The sequence below is a fragment of the Anopheles coluzzii genome, chromosome 3 (assembly GCF_943734685.1).
Source record: "Anopheles coluzzii chromosome 3, AcolN3, whole genome shotgun sequence".
In the NCBI taxonomy this organism is placed as follows: Eukaryota; Metazoa; Arthropoda; class Insecta; order Diptera; family Culicidae; genus Anopheles; species Anopheles coluzzii.
This window is the reverse complement of record NC_064671.1, coordinates 2,319,674-2,331,259: the sequence shown is the minus strand read 5'-3', so window position 1 is coordinate 2,331,259 and position 11,586 is coordinate 2,319,674. Positions and strand designations below refer to the sequence as shown.

At 47.0% G+C, this 11,586-nt stretch overlaps 3 protein-coding genes across 4 annotated transcripts; 1 reads left to right on the top strand and 2 right to left on the bottom strand.

Annotated features, from left to right (window-relative positions):
* Positions 1-733: 733 nt before the first annotated feature.
* Positions 734-4,114, bottom strand: LOC120957798 (male-enhanced antigen 1). Its single transcript, XM_040380161.2, has 3 exons — positions 4,004-4,114; positions 1,954-2,307; positions 734-1,219 (listed from the first exon to the last, which is right to left on the bottom strand). Exons 2-3 carry the CDS (start codon positions 2,302-2,304, stop codon positions 980-982), a joined length of 591 nt encoding a protein of 196 aa, XP_040236095.2. The 5' UTR covers positions 2,305-2,307; positions 4,004-4,114; the 3' UTR covers positions 734-979.
* Positions 2,356-3,357, top strand: LOC120957797 (uncharacterized). The gene is made up of 3 exons (XM_040380160.2): positions 2,356-2,501; positions 2,566-3,213; positions 3,274-3,357. The coding sequence occupies exons 1-2, from the start codon at positions 2,456-2,458 to the stop codon at positions 3,030-3,032; spliced, it is 513 nt and encodes a 170-aa protein (XP_040236094.2). The 5' UTR covers positions 2,356-2,455; the 3' UTR covers positions 3,033-3,213; positions 3,274-3,357.
* An 86-nt stretch (positions 4,115-4,200) lies between the features above and the next one.
* Positions 4,201-5,648, bottom strand: LOC120957795 (protein FAM151B). 2 transcript variants are annotated; one of them, XM_040380157.2, is made up of 3 exons: positions 5,520-5,648; positions 5,084-5,188; positions 4,201-5,026 (listed from the first exon to the last, which is right to left on the bottom strand). In XM_040380157.2, coding segments are annotated over exons 1-3 (885 nt in total). In that variant the 5' UTR covers positions 5,521-5,648; the 3' UTR covers positions 4,201-4,247. The 2 variants fall into 2 exon arrangements, with proteins under 2 accessions (XP_040236091.2, XP_040236090.2); XM_040380156.2 differs by lacking the exon at positions 5,520-5,648 and adding an exon at positions 5,293-5,501.
* Positions 5,649-11,586: the final 5,938 nt, after the last annotated feature.

Sequence of the window (11,586 nt, the reverse complement as noted above, 5' to 3'; positions counted from 1 at the left end):
CACAGAAAAACACATTGTCATGGCATGCCATGTTTGCCGGGTGTATCAACGTGTATTCAATTAGCGCCGCCACACATTGCATGCATGCGCCTGCGGTACGGTCCTGGTCCGGCACTACACCGGTACCGGACGATTACACTCTATCGAGCATAGCAATCAGCGCGGTCGCACTTAATCCCAGTCCTCCCCCCCCCCCCTTATCGAGTGACTTGCACATATAGAACCGGCATACGGCAGCGGGCGAATTCCAACGGCGGGCACGCGCACGGATATGTTAAATTACGTGTGAACATTTTTGTGTTATTTTAAAAGTTCATTTTCCCCTGCATGCATGCCGGATAAAGGGTTAGCATTAGAGAAAATTTGGCGTTACGGTTACCGGTCACTCGGGTCAGACTTTATGAAACGTGCCCACACTGTACGGCGACATTCACCTCTTTCCTTTGAGAGTCGTGTGAATGGAATTTGCTTTTACCCCCTTTCCCAGTAGCGGACACGCGCAAGGCGGAAGTGCAACGGAAATGCAAATGCACGGCATGCCTGCCGGCTAAACGGTACAAATGTGGCAAAGGCCTGGCCTGGTGATCGCACGGGCGCATATGCCGAGTTCCAGCGCGCAGTGAACCGCGTGCCATTATGCTACACTGTACGACGTCCCGCCACCCCCTTGGAATTGGAAGTTGTGGCATTCATGTTTCGCATAAAATAAATCGTTAAATAGAACAACAACTCCTTTGCCGGCTTGCCGGGCCAATGTGAGCCCACTGTGCGCTTTATTGTATTCAACGAAGGATTCCAGGATGCAACGTGGAAACAGAAGGTGGTTGAGCCAATTCAATTCACCATTTTTTAAACATTACCATCAAGCATCAATGCCGTTGCTGTGTGAGATCCGTGGCATGGAATTGGGGGAGTGGGGGGAACGTGGGAATGAAAGCTGACGCTATTATTGGCATGAATCGTATGTATGGCGTATAAATCACGTTCTAGTACTTGAACCACCACCAGCACCACTACTACTACTACTACTGCTATTGGGTATCGTCGGGCAACTGCTTCCCACTGTGAAGGAGGTGCTACATCCATCGTCAACATCCGTTTGCTGTCGTTGGCGAATTCGCTGTAGTAAATTTTCCTTCCATTCTTCTTCCGGCACTCCGCGGGCCCACTCCGGCACGGCTGTGGTGGGCAGTTTTATGCCGGCCATCACGTTCACTATCTGCAAAGAGACGGGGGTGTGTGTGTGGAGAAGTACAAATCAGGTATGTATTAAAAACACACGCTCATCGCTATACAGAAAACAGTGTAATGAAAGACAGTGGCGGTGGCGGTTCGAGCTATTTGATGACCATTCCTGCGGGAGCACTTTGGCCTTGTGTGCCGGAACCGGAAGGGTAATGTTTTGTTTTGGGTGGGATGCAATAAATTCTTGTCCCGAAAAAAGAAAAGAAAAGGAAACTAAAACACAGGTCCGGTCCGTACGGGACGACGACCAAGTGTCCCATGGGTTGATGGAAATGAAAATGAATAATACACGCTCGCTTCTCTCGGGAGGGTTGGACTTGAAATACACATTTGAAAGCAAAAGAACGAAACAACAATGTAAGTGACCTGCAACCTTCACGAGGCACGTCCTTTCTTAACACATGTATGTGATCAATAAACCACGTCCTGAGGTAGGTTCCTATTCAATCGCCGTGGCCGTTCTAATTACAATTAAACCGATGTCAACCGAAACGCTGGGTTGTGTAATACATTTAAGTTTGCTTCAAATCACTTTCTTCCCCTTTCGGGAAGCACGTAACAGACCTTGGAGGACGTGTCTTCATGTAATCATTCATGACATGCATAACTATTGATTGATTTTGATAGCCAAAAATCCAATTATTTCTTACGAAATTAATCCCTCTCGAATTCAGCCAAACTCAAACGAATATTAACGCTGCGTCTTACCTCAGCGGCTTTGGAAGAATCCAGCTCGATGTTTAACTCATTGGGCCGTGGTGCATTCCAGACGTCTACGTTGAGAAAATCTGCATTGATGCTGTTATTCGCTCCATCCAACCCGACCGATTCTCCCTCCCCGACACCCGATTCCGCTTCATCCTCCATTAGGGACGGCCTCCGATTTGGGTGATTCAGTTCGTCCATGTTCAATGGTTGATAGTCGGCATAGCCGTTCGCATCCATGGATTCGTTGTCACTTTCATCTTCGCTCAAGGGTTCCAGGTGTACGGTATTGTTTTCGTCCATCGTAAAGGCGCTATCGTCTTCCGGCTGGCCCGGTAAATCGGGAAGTCCCATTTTCTGCAAACGAAAACAACAGTAAACAGTGAAAACGTTTTCCTGTAAGTTGCACCATCTAGTTGGCTTTGGGGCTGCCTTCATCAAGGTTCATTGTCTGTTGGCGGATCAGAAAGCAGGAAGGAAAGCACAATTGCTGTGTCCGAACATAATGCTACCGGAAATAATGTACATACTACAGGAAGTGGGCAGACCCGGTAAGTGTGCGAACGTTTAGTTTGTTAGAAACCCCAGCATATGATCCACCCTTTCGCATTGCAGTTTCCCTGCAGGATATTTGCACCCGACTGGACGAGCTTGGCACAGCAAAATGGAAGTCTAAGGACGATTGTTCCCGGTCCGGAGCAATCTTTAGCGCACTGGACCAGGGTATCGAGTTCGGGTTCATCGTGGGCGATAACCGGCGCCGAACGTTTAAGCTCGGTGTTAACTATTTTCGCTTCGAAAACTATCACTTCAACAACAAGCTGCAGATGCTGAGCGACGACATAGCCCAGTACGGGCTGAACAAAATTCTTTGCAACAAGGAGCACCTGTTCCAGTCGGACATCAGCGATGACAGTACGGAGTTTGGCGACGAGGCCGCTTACGATACGGACGATGAGCGTACACCGACGCCGAAAAAGAAAAAGATTAAACTGGACGAAACGGCTTCGCGGGGCCGTGCCAAGAGGCGAACTTTTTCGGGCGGATCTACGCCAAAGCGAACCTCTAAAAATGCAAAATAAACGAATGAATTAAAACCACCGAGTATGTATTGCTGTGCTTTTGCATTGTGCGATTTCTCCTCCGCAGCAAGCATAGCAACCCAGTTGCCATGGTGAGTGCTTGAAGGGAACCGTTCGCTGGTACCATTAAACAGTCGACGCTTGAAAGGCTTTCGCAACATGTCGTCCGATAGCAAGAAAAGTAAGTGCTTCAAAAGAAGTGAAAATTGGTTAAAGGAAAGATGATTTTTCCCCTTTTTAGTTATACAGGTGCAGCTATCCAACATTGAGCGCAACTACCGCACGCTACAGTCTCAGTACAATTGGCAACCAATGTCGGAGACGTTTGAAAAGTTTAGGGAAAAGTTTCCCCTTCAGTACGACGAGAAGGCGGGGCTCATTCATCGCACGGAGCGTCTGAACTACATCAAATCGTCCCAGCCCAAACTGGCCCAGGAAGTGCGAGTACCGTTGAAGCGATACGGTTCGTCCGTCGAAACACGCTGCATCCCGGAGCCAGCGGAGTCGTTTCGTTTCGGGCAAGTTTGCAACAAACCGGTCGAGCGTCCGAAAGCCGTTATCTACACAAACGAGAAAGGCTTTGCCAGATTAGTCGATCCATACGTGACCACAACGATGAAAGATATTGTACCGCATGTAAGGCATCAACACGATACGGTCACGTTTTGGAACTGGACGGAACGGGAGGAACGCAAAAGGGCGCCCAAGAAATCGGAAGCTCTGCAGCCACGGCTGGTGGTTCCAGTGCATAAGCGGAAACTGAACAATGGTTTTACCAGTGAGATGCAGGCAAATTATGTGAAACCCGTCGAGCTGGAGTTTCGACTGGATCCCACGATCACGCGTCCGATTGTACTGGATCCAACCGATCACACGGAAACGGTCACTGAAAGTTCGATGTACGGTGGGACGAAAAACTGCGCCCAGATACTGAAACAGAGAAGATACGAGTAGGAGTTTTGGGGAATTACCTCGGATGTGAGCGATAAACGATTGGTGTATTTTCTTCCAAATTGAAAATAAACAAAGCACAGGAACAGCTGGCCTTTTGACGTTTCGTTTGATGCAAGCCGAATGACAGTTGCGCAGTGAAGCTGTTAACCCTTGAAGTACGGTAGGTCACCAAAGGGCAATGAAGACTGATTTTTTTTAAAATTATTATCCCATCTGACCAGTAAAGAGCCGATTTATTGTAACAAAGTTAATACATTTGACCTAGTCAAAACACCTAGCCTGAAGCGTTTTTTTGCACGTATTGCTGAAAGCATTTTCGTCCAGATGCAGCTTTTTATGCAGATCGTCCGGCACATCAACGTACGTACGGTCCAGTCCCGTGGTGAAGATAAATTCGCGTAGCTTCTCTACATTCACGGCATCATCCGCGCTGGACCAGATCGTGAACGTTACGTTGTTTGTGTCCTTCAAAGCACAGAACAAACGGATCATGTTGGTCACGCTATTTGCCACGATTCCGCCTCTAACCGGGAACGTAATGGCGTTGCCAACCTTGTCGATTCCATTCGCACGAATCGCAGCAATCATCGCGTCTACTTGCGCTTCGGTGTACAAGCCTTCGCTAAAATCGGGTCCCCAACGAGTGGTCCAACCGATCGAGAGCGTTGCTTTGCCGAGACGTCGAGCTGCGGTAAAGAACCGCGTCGGATCAACCGGGACGGTGGCAGTGTTATCGACCGGTCCGGGTAGAATGTCCGCATTGATCCACGTGTCGAATGCAGTCATATCGTAGCTAGCTCGAATAATGTCAATCGATCGTTCGAAGGCACCGATGGATTTGAAGTCCAGCTTAACTCCCTTCACCTTCGAGGGGTCGTTCGCTTCGCGATTGAACTGTAGAATACGCTGCAGGAACGTTTCGAGGGAAATGTCCGACTCAGTGGCAGGTGGGTGAGCCATGATGGGGATTTCACGCTCTTTGTTCACATCATCCTTCAGATAGCCGAGCGAAATGTCCGCTTCGATGAACTGAACATCGCCTGAAATGTATCGTGATTGTTACTCCAATATTCGTGATGCCTCCGAACGTTACTTACTTGCCAGAACGCGAGTTAAAAACTCGGCATCGTTCACTGCATGGGCCCATGTTATCTTTGTTAGATTGGCTTTGGCATCGGCCACAGAGCTTGCGGTGGATAACACTGAAAGTAGAAACAGTTGCTTAGCAAACGAAATTCCAATCCAGCGTTCACCCATGATCAGCCTACAAGTGCCTGCATAGAAGCTAGCAACAACATTTGCTTACCCAAAAGCGAACAGAGCAACAGTGAAGGAACCATGTTCAATATTCCTCAAACGTATTCACACGAAGCAAGACGACACACACGAGACACTAATAAATCTTCGTAACAAATACGTCCTCTTTGTACCCATCGGCACTCTCTATTCATGGCTAATCAAGTTATTCTTATCTACTTAATGTGGCTTTATTGGTGTCTGGTGGCTGATAAAGGGCCAGCTAACGTTACTTACTTGCGGGAAGTTTGGAACAGATTAGCTCGCTTTGGATTATCACGAAAAAAGCAGAATAGGAGCCACACGTGAACGGAAGGGAGAGCAGGAATGTAAACAAATGGTGCGCTGTTGTTGTTGTGATTGTTGTCGGGATGAGTTGTCAAATTACTGCTTTGACATTTGGGCAGGTGCTAGAAACCCAAGCAACAAAATTGGTCGACTGCATAAATGGTTTGAAATGTATTGTTAATTTATGAATGCCAAGGAATGATGCAAATTAGAAAAAGGGGTTTTAAAATAGAGCGACTCACAGAGCACAGTTAGCAACACGGGCACAGTGTATGCTCGATAATTCGCACAGTGATGAGACAGTGTTCGGTGAAAAGAAGCGAAAAGTGTTTTAAATGATAAATACCTCTTTACTTTTTAAACAAATATTGGTATTCTCCACATAACGGAAAATAAAATAATCAACTCATGATCCACATTGTAAAAATCACACATCAAAACATCATTCGATAATCCGCTCTCAATCAAGCGTGCACTGTCCACCAATAGAGACCGGGAACGACGCATATGCAGAGACGAAGAACGCACCACTGCGTTCTAGAATGGACCACCAGGCGGCTCCACGTGGAAAAAACGGTCCCTAAAAACGTTCATTTGCCACCTTGCCAATGTAGACAAACCTTTACAATTGGCAGATTTTGTCGTTAGAATGGCACCAGACTATTCAACTACAAGTCAGGTTCATTTAGATTCGATATGGGGACTGTAGCATAATAGAAGTGGCTCTATTTCCGCCTTCCATACAGTGGTATCAAATGTAACGGCTATGACTTCCGCTCGTCGAGCTGACCGTCGTGGTTGGTGCGATTAAACTGATGGAAAAGTAAATATTGATCGGTTCGAAACCGTTTCGAATGCAATCGGATTGCCACAACCGTACGATAATCGATAATCCGTACCCTGATGTTACTGCCGCCATCGCCGTCTAATTTGAATATTTCACACAGTAATGAAGGGAACGAGCAAGGGCAGCCATTGCTCGAAGGCGTGCAAGAGAAAGTTTATAATTAGGATTCGTCGGCCAACAGGGAGAGTGAGGCAGGCTGGGGCCTTGGTAAAATCGACATGAGATCACGCTGAAATGATACGGACGATGTGCACACGATGCAGCGGCATGTTCGCCTTTTGGATTTATCCCCCGATTCCCTGTGACCCCGTAAAATGGGTTTGCATCTGCATCATTCAGCCAGTTTTTGATGAATAATAAATAATGCACCATTCGTCATGGGGCTCGCGGGGCATCCTGCGCGCACCACGAACCACACTACTGACCGCAATGCATGCTATGGGGGTTTCAGGGGGAAGGGACAAGGGAGGTATTATCGAAGTCAAAGTGTGTGTGTGTGTGTGCACTTGAAATGCTTTCGATTCGCGCTGGTGACCAACCAGTTACCGGAAGTGATGTTGGGCAGAGGACACGTTGCGCTGGGCCATCGGCGGGTGTACCGACACATTCGCAAAGCTCCTGACAACTTGCGTGACGTTGTGGTGACACGCGGCTGGGCATTAGATATTCATTAGGCTGTGAAATAATGTAGCGTGGTTGAAGCTGTACGCGGGAATGGTCGTTTGAAATTTCACATTTACTAACTGAAGGGCATCAGTCAGTTAGTCAGTCAGCGAGTGAGCCAGCCAGTAAGCCCGAGCCAGGGAGCCGGGAGCCTCCAGTACGCCTGGAGCTTACAGTTCTTCGCGCTCGCAAATCAGATTTATGGCGGTAATGAATGAGATTAATGGTGTGATTTGATATTGTAGCTCGGCTTCTTTTTGCGCCCCGTCGTTCGGTTTTGGATTAGTTCCGCAAGCTTTGTGATGTAAATGTTTAATCCACTTTGCATGCCTCGCTCGGCTCGCTCAAAAGCTGCGGGTGAGAATTGAGAACGATTACAGAGGGAAATGAATCTCATTATAATATTGTTTCATGCTCCGTTTCCTCTGCAGTTTTGCTCGTTGTTCGAACTGACTGCGATACAATGCCATACAATGCTCAACTTCATTCTGTCCACTTTCGTGTCGTATCCTCTAGTGCACACACACACCTTTTCATGTGCCATGTGATTCAATTAGCATCAATACTCCTGGCACAGGAATTGAGCGCAAATCCACGGCCACATTTTGCCAACCAAACAACCGTCCCCGTCAGAAATAAATGATGAAAGTGCAGTTTCTTGTATGCAATTGTGTTGCTTGATATCGTGCATAGCTGAAATTTAACTTGTCTCATTTCGCTCCGCTTCCTGCGAAATGCAACTCCTTGCATCCTTAATCTGCAACTGCAACGGGGGAAATTGTGGAAATTGTGTGTTGCACGTGTACGGCAATTTACCACCGACACCGATGTGTCCGAACACATGTTACTCACACACATACATACCCCGTTGTACCGTGTGCTATTACCGTAAGATCGAGGCTTGCTATGATGTGCAGTGGGTATTGTGATACATTATCGCAATTACAGGACGAGATGTTTGGTTGCTACACAACCGGGGGATGCATAAATGCGCAGTGTGTTGCGCTTATTAGTCGAAGCGCGTTCGAAGGTAGGATGCAAATAATGGGATAGTACGCCTTTGGTGGATATGGGTGTCTGTGTGCGTATGTGAGGATGAAATTTGCGCCGAGTCAGCATAATTGACTGTTGAGATTAATTTCCAGGAAGTAATAAGTAACAGTAGATGTGGAAGCTATTTAGAGTGGCATAAGAGCATTAGAGGATATGGCAGATTGCAATTGATTAGAAAAAGAGGTCAATAAGCAGCTATTCTTAGTAAAACAAAACTGCAAAGCAATGTCATAAAACAATCTCTTCCTTCAACAATGGGATGTGATATAAATAAATTGACAAATAACACGTCTTTTCGGCTTCTATTGCAGCATCTCGAATGTCGCGCATTCAGTTCCTCACCCCACAAAGCACTACACAATCCATGGTACCATCATTATCATCATCATCGTGCGTGCGTGCGTGCGTGTGTGCACGTGTATGCTTCCATCTAATAACTCCTCAAACTCCAATTTATCATTCGCAAAAGCGAAGCAAAAACTTCCCATTTGTCCCACTTTTCCAATGCTTTCCCGGTGCTGGAGCAGGAAACTTTGGCCACGCCATCATGCGCCAAGTTTGGGACCTCGAGATGGGGGGGGGGGGGGGGGGGGGGGCGGTGGTTGCTTGCTGACGCGTGTGGTGTGCGTCCCTCTTCCGTTCTGCAGCCAGGCAGTGATTTATGCACTCAATCCATTCGCCACATAATTTTCACCTGCCTTTTCTAGTTATTTCTACATTTGTAAATGCTTATTAGGAAGTTTTCGCTGTCCCCGCATGACTCCGTTCTCCTTCTACCCTTTTGGGTCTGGGGGCCACGTGGGCAGAAAACGTTGCGCTAATGCGAAGACTGTGTACGGGAGGACGGGAAGCTTTGTATCGAGATTAGTAGCTGGGAGAGAGAGAGAGAGATCAGAACCTCGTCCTCAAGGTTCGTACAGCGCATGAGGAAGGTGTGGGAAGATCTATTGCGTTTTATTTGGAAGTTTGTTCAACCATCCGCACATATGGGTGTGTGTGTGTGTATGTTGAAATGCTTGAGATTTGAAGCGAATGAGAAGTTTTCCATCTGAATGACTCGGAACACGGTGGAAATGGTGATGGTCGGAGGGGGGGTGAAGGACGCCTCTCATTATGCACAGAGGATGCTTATTCCGCACTACGCAGCCGGGCGATAGGGCATAGGGAAAAGTTTTAATTAATTCGAATTTATCTGTATGATTACGTCAAAAGTCTTTTTCCGGTACTGTGTACTTAGTTACCGAATTTGCACCCAACTTCCTAATGTTTGTGGAGTATTTCGGTGTCTCAGCACGCAGCCGGGGAGGGGGAAAGATTAGTTTGTCAAGTCAGCACTCTCTTGCCGGCACTTGGCTAGGCACTGTGGAGGTGCCTCTAATGAAGCCATCATTCACGTAGGACAAAAATAGACCTGTTTTTTCTTAATTTATTCTCTGTGAAACTCTCGGTGTTCTAAAAACGATCGTAGGATTATTAAAGTTTTTCCTTTTTCCCCCCTTCTTGCATAATGAACCTAATCCAAAGCAACACTCTGGCGAAACAAATTACTTTCGTTTAGTTTTGCTGCGTGGCCAAAGCACGATAGCGGTTAGTGTTTTACGCCCAAACTATACTCTACATAACAAGCGCAGCAAAGTGGCAGGAAAACGGGGAAAATCTATGCAAATTGTTTGCCCTGTGCCGGTGGCGGTGCCGAGTACGCAGGTATACAGGGAACGGTTTTCGCTTCTCGCATATAATCTGCCTCGTACAAGTCTTTCTTGCGAGGACCAAACTATCAATACACTTTCCCTTAACCGCTTTCCCCTTCACAAGCGAGTGTTAAGGTGACGTTTGGGTGAAAAAGCTCGGCCGATACGGTACGGCATGTTGAGCTTTACCGCTTCCTGACCTTCGCCGGCGCGTTGCGGCGGCATACTGCGAAGCATGCAAATGAGATGGACACAAGTTGGCCCACTCTTAATCGACGATATTACCGAAGTTCAAATTTTTGCAACAAAAAAAAAAGATAAAAAGAAAACCAGAACTTCTGAGCGGCTGAAAGAAGCGGCTAGAACTTTGGTCCAGCCGGAACCATTCCCGGGTGGCAAAACTCGGCTAAAGATGGGAGATTGAGCGATGAAAAACGATGGTTGGAAGGTAAAAGTTTCCTCTCCTCCCTTCTCCCATAATGTTGGGGGAGAGGGGGAGGGGGGAGGCAACAAAAGCAACAACAACTATCAAACTGGATCATCCAGACGAACAGGGCGACGGGCGTTGTGCTTTGGTGCGCACAAGTAAATGTCTTTACACAGCTTCGTTGTTTCCCCGCAGTGGATGGTTTAGAGGTCTGAGCAGGGATGTCTCAAGTGTTTGGAGAGCAGTAGCAAAAAAAAAACAAAGAAGTAGAAGAAACAAGGGAAAATCTTGTATGCAGAGCACTCGAACCGGCGCACCGGGTAACGGTAGGAAAATTAGTTTAATCATAAACGTGAATGGTTTATAAAGGAAAGTTTCCTCTACCTCCGCTTCTACTGCCAGCAACGATCTCAGATCTTGTAATCTTGCCTTTGAAGTTGCTCTGTAGACACTGTAGACACTTTATTTCTTATTTTTATGTGTGTTTTTTTGTACACTCCGAAAGATCTCCGAAGGATCCGTCGGTCAGGGATGATTGAAGCTTCCCTTTGGGGTGCAATCGTGCAGAAAGCACGGCTTCGATCGGGTTTTGATGTTTGGTTTTCGCTTTTGGGGTGAGCCTTCGCGTTGTGTGGGGGGTGGGGGGGAGGGGCAGGTCATCCGTGTCAAAGCACAATTTAAGTATTTGGGGAGGGTTTTGTGCACCTTGCCTTTTCGAGCTTCGTTTCTCTTTGTTGCAAGATTCGCACTCGAAATCGCCCTGCGTCTAGCAAATGCTGCAAACACTCTTCTCCGGCTGGACTGTGAACTTTTCGGCGTAATGGTTTGCTTTCGGCGAACGGGACATTATCCTTGAACTAAGGAGGAAGAAGGGGGCAGCGTCACACCGCAATGCGAGACGGTGTATTACAATGGCGGCGTTGTACGGCGACTGCTGTGACTTCTTCGACAGCTTCGAAGTCAATTTGACAAAGTTGACACTGTGGCTGTGTCTGATTGGGATTATTGTGTTACATGTTATGGATAGTCAATCCTTGCTACGGGAGGACGGTCCATTCTGGGCTTGAACCCATGACGGGCATTGTTACACACGCGATTCTAAATTAATTTTTTCACCAATCTGATCCTATGGTAACCATTGTTTATCCTTCCACGTCAAAATAAGCAGTTTCTGGAAACACGAATTATCCAGTCCAAACGGATATTCGGGTAAACGTGTAAGGACAAATTTAGTACAAAAGTAGGTCATATTTTCAATAAAGATACATTCAAACGCAGAAGCTCTTGGAGTTAAGAGGTTTAATTCCAACATCCGAAATAGGACAGAACCCCTGG